Source organism: Aptenodytes forsteri, unplaced genomic scaffold, assembly GCF_000699145.1.
Source record: "Aptenodytes forsteri isolate BGI_AS27 unplaced genomic scaffold, ASM69914v1 Scaffold93, whole genome shotgun sequence".
Lineage (NCBI taxonomy): Eukaryota > Metazoa > Chordata > Aves > Sphenisciformes > Spheniscidae > Aptenodytes > Aptenodytes forsteri.
Genome location: NW_008794665.1, coordinates 8590301 through 8595163, shown reverse-complemented (window position 1 = coordinate 8595163; position 4863 = coordinate 8590301). Strand labels below are relative to the sequence as shown.

The 4863-nt window shown below is 40.8% G+C and overlaps 1 protein-coding gene across 1 annotated transcript in view; it reads left to right on the top strand.

Annotated features, from left to right (window-relative positions):
• PLA2G12A (phospholipase A2 group XIIA) overlaps positions 1-4633 on the top strand; it is a 7007-nt gene extending 2374 nt beyond the window's left edge. The window contains exons 3-5 of the mRNA XM_009273636.2: positions 931-1007; positions 2145-2310; positions 3354-4633. Of these exons, the coding sequence (XP_009271911.1) occupies positions 931-1007; positions 2145-2310; positions 3354-3472 (362 nt within the window). The 3' untranslated portion in view covers positions 3473-4633. The remainder of the gene's footprint in view (positions 1-930; positions 1008-2144; positions 2311-3353) is intronic.
• The last annotated feature ends 230 nt before the right edge of the window (positions 4634-4863 follow it).

Here is a 4863-nt window from a genome sequence, read left to right as displayed (position 1 = left end):
TCGTCCCCGTCCCCGGCTGCTGCAGAGGGGTGCCAGGCGGGCGATGTTCCAGAAAAGGGGTTTCTTGCCCGGCTTTTCACCGGCGCTTCAGGAGCGCCCCAAAACGGGAGGTTCACGTAGATCCTCTTGGTCTCCCTCGGCTGAATCGACTTACCCCTAGCTTACCGGGTCGGATTATTTGTTAAGTCAGGAAACTAGTTTGGTGGTGGCACCCTGACTGGCTCCACAAGAGTGGCTGGGACACCGTGACATTTCCTCTCTGTACTAGAGTACGCGCTTTTCAAATACGCTTTTTTCTTCTCCGCTCCTTTTAATTGTGGCCTCAGTTTGTTTCCGGTACCGAAACAAGGTGAAGGGTCATTTTTCAAATTAACTCCACAACCTTCCTTAACTTGGGATGCAGAATTCCCTGTCTTGCTGCGCTAGTCAGTGTTCAGGGAGATGTCACTTTAGCAGTCTCTACTAATTTAAATTTTATTAATGCTACAGTTGTAGAAATAAAAAAGATGTTTCATTCCAGTTAATTTTAAAGGTTAAGCTAAAAAAATCAGAGCACTACTGTTGCTTGCATATACAGCATAGAAGTATTAATGAACTTACTCTGAAGTACTCTGTTCTTTAATGTAATCCTACATATTGCACGCTTAACTGACACGTTAATTTTAGTAACTCAAGCTCTTTTTTCTTTAACTTGGGAAGCTGACATTAACACTTGCTCAGGTGTCTTGTCCCCCTTTTTTAAAAAAATACTTAGTACCCCTAAGTTGTAATTTGGTAATAATTGTTGATACTCAGGTGCCTGAATATATGTTTAAGTTAAAAATATAAGTGATACTGTCTTAAGCCCAACAAGTACCTGTGGTGAGTTTTGACAGTACTAAAATTCTGTGCAAAAAATGTATTTGAGGCATGATAAATTACCTTTTTCAGGATCAAAGCCCCTTCCTCGCTACGGATATAAACCTTCACCACCAAATGGTTGTGGATCCCCTTTATTTGGAGTTCAGGTAAGTATTCCCACTTTGGGGCTTCTTTGCGTATCTTTCATACGTCAACTTTCCTCGATGTGGGTGGTTTTTTCCCTCCCCCATTCTAAGGGGATCCATGTATCCATGTACAATGTCCCTGCTGTTATCGGCTCCAGCACATGCTTTGGTAAAAACACATGAAACATCAGTGTTACAAGCCAACACAGCATAAACATTTTCATCATTGACATAAAATATTATAGGGATAAAATAAAGTGATGATGATTAATTTCTAATTTTTTAACCGTGTTTTGTTCTCACTGTCTTGAAAGCGTTGAATAACCCCAACTGTAGCCCTGTGAGAGTGGAGGGTTTGGCTCCGACTCTTGCTGTCCTTACTGACGCTAACCCATTTTCCTTAATGCTAGAAAGAAAATATGGGTTAGCTGAGGTACTGGCTCTGGCTGGGATGGAGTTAACTTTCTTCATGGCAGGCTGCATGGTGCTGTGTTTGGGATTTTTGGCTAAAACTGTTGATGGTTTTGGTTATTGCTGAACAGTGCTTGCACAGCTTTGGGACTTTCTCTTTTTTTCCCCACTCTGCCCATCCGCCACCCCAGTGTAGGCTGGGGCTGGGCAAGAGGTTGGGAGGGGACACAGCTGGGGCAGGTGACGTGAATTGGCCAGGGGGATAGTCCGTCTTACACAGTCATGCTCAGCAATACAAACTGGAGTAGTGGAAGAAGGGAGGGGTTGGGGGTGGGGGTGTTTGGCTTCCGAGGTGGCTGTTGCTCAGAGACTGGCTGGGCATCTGCTTGTGGGACGTGGTGAATGATTACTTTTGCACTGCTTATTTTGGGGCATTTTTTCCCTCTTTCATTCACCTATTAAACTGTCTTTATCTCGACCCACCAGCTTTCTTGCTGTTGCTCTTCCTATTCTCTCCTCCATTCCGTGGAGGGGGGTGGGGGGTGAGCAAGCAACTCTGTGGGTGCTTGGCTGCTGGCCGGGGTCAAACCACCACAGCTTACTAGAGGTGAACAGCAAAACACAGAGATAAGTGAATGACAGCTGGATTGATTGCATTAGTTTTTAATTTCTAACTGTTATAGTCTGTTCATAGGCTGTATCTTTCTTAACTGGAATACCAATGGGGGGGCGGGATTTTCTTCACAGTTTGACATCGGTATCCCCTTGATGACAAAGTGCTGCAATCACCACGACAGATGCTACGATACTTGTGGCAATAAAAAAAATGATTGTGATGAGCAGTTTCAGTCCTGCCTCTCCAAAATTTGCAGAGATGTGCAGAAAACACTTGGAATCTCAGAGAGTGTCCAGGGTAAGCGTGAAAAAGCCTTTCTTTTTTTCCAAGTTTAACTGAACTTATTTGGCAAAGAATCTTTGTGCAGCGCAGTAATGCCACATTTTCATAAGCTGATGCTATTGCTGAAAGATGCCTTGTTCTGTCCTTCTGTCGTGCAGCCCGGACACTTGTACAGCAGAGCAATGACACAGCGTAGGAAAATGATCAGGGTTAAAACTAACCTTGAGGGGAAAATTAATGCTTCCCATTTAGGAGTATGAATATGGGAATACAACTTGATCAAAATGCATGTATAATTCTTGCATTTACTGTAGTATAGCTGAATATTCACTGTTCTGCTGAGTGAGTTCTAAATGTCTACTACAAGTGATTACTAATAAACTAGGAAAATACTGAATTGTTTCCTTTTATGAAGTAAGATATTAGAGTAATACCTTGTTATAGTGGAATTAGTTAATGCTATCCCTTAGTGAATAAATTTTAGGTTTTTCAGTAACAGGACATATGATACTCCTTCTGCTTGTTGACCTGCATCGGATCAATACATAGCCACACTTTTTAACTTGGACAATGTCGCTTTTACAGTACGTAGTCCCACTGAGAGCAGGCAGTTTTTAGAACAAGCCTATGTTTGAACTTCTCAAATTCATTTAACTGCAAAGAAGGCATCATGTTAGTGTTTAGTGTTAGAACTGGTGAATATTTGCTCAGTTCTTTTGAGCTGCTGTTAAAGATCGCAACCTCTCCATAAATTGAGATGCAAAAAGTGAGAGGGTGAAACAGCTCTTTCATCTTTCCAAGACTAAGTGATGTTTCTAACACTGATAACATTCCACATGCAATGAATTTTCTTGTTCTTTTTGGTTGGCATATGAAGAGTCTTTACTCACAACTTAAATGATTCTGTATTGGTTTGGTCTTTCATTTGACAATCTATTTGCTATGCCCAGAGAAGACTGCTTCTTTCTTAAAATCATTCCCAGTTTGCCAGAGTAATTTCTGTTGGTTTCATGTTCCATTCAAAGAGTACTTATAACTGAACTCCTCTTTGCTTGCAGCTTGTGAATCAACTGTTCAGCTGTTGTTTGATGCAGTTATACATTTAGGATGTAAACCATACCTGGATAGCCAGAGAGCTGCATGTATGTGTCGTTATGAGGATAAGACAGATCTCTGAAAGAAGATACTGAGATCTCATGGTGTAGAATAAAGTCAAAGACTCAGCTGGAATGAAGCAAGTGTTTGGTTACAAAGCTTTATGCTTTTCAGACAGTAATATATTAAACACTGACATGAATATACTGGTTTGAAAGTCACTATGATACTCTTCCTAATGTAAAAAAGAAACACGTCTTCCTTCTCTTCGCCTTTATGCCAGAAGCTTGGAAACTGAAATTAGTTTCCTTTGGTGTATGTCCGCTCAGGGTATGTTATCGTAAAACACTAGTGCCATTTTAAAGATTTTAAGAAAACTCCATAATGGGGAAATCAGAGGCGCAGAAGAGTTGTGTTGAATTCTCAGATGATTTTTAATATAGGTCAAATTTTAGGTTTACTAGCAGTCGATGCATCTGATAGATCCAACAGGAAAAAGCATTTCATGTGCGTTAATATGGCATCTTAAATAGCCTGTACTTCCATGCTTTTGGTACAATTGCCCTCAGTTCTCTCTGATGTATGCTGTCCTGTGGGTTTGTTTTTTAAAAAAAAAAAAAAAAACAAACAAAAACCCCCAAGCCCTTAGCAAGGGTATACATCTGTGCTACATATTTCTACTTGATTCTAGATCAACCTTACTTCTGCAGCACTTTTCAGATCAAGTATGTTGATCCTTTTAAAGCTTGACCACTCAAATGAACAGTTTGCAACCTAAGGATATAATTTTGATTTGACAAAATGGTGGAATGTAGTTGCTATGTTACTTTAAAAATGAATCAAATGTTTGTTTTTCAAATAAAACATTTTGTGTTGTGTATTATATGCATAGAAAGGATATATTGTTCGAAGTTGTTGATTTATACTTGTCTTGTGGCACAACTTAGTTACCGTATTCACCTTTGCTTTCATTTAGTCCATTCTGATGAAAAGTAAAAGAAAGTTCCACAGATAGGGTCAGTATGCCCAACAAACCTTTTTATTTAAAATGCCCTCTGTGAGGCTGACAGATATTTGAGCCTGTATTTCTGTCATCTGTTCCCATGACCTCTGTGAGGCTGAGAAACATCTGAGCCTGTACTTCTGTCATCTGTTCCCTTTCTGACTTCTCTAGCTGTGTCCTGGTTTCAGCTGGGATAGAGTTAATTTTCTACCTAGCACTGGTACAGTGCTGTGTTTTGGATTTAGGATGAGAATAATGTTGATAACACACAATGTTTTAGTTGTTGCTGAGCAGTGCATACACTAAGTCAAGGACTTTCCAGCTTCTCATACTGCCCTGCCAGTGAGGAGGCTGGAGATGCACAAGAAGCTGGGAGGGGAGACAGCCAGGACAGCTGACCCAAACTGACCAAAGGGATATTCCATACCATATGACATCATGCTGAACAAAAAGACCTGGGGGGAGTTGGC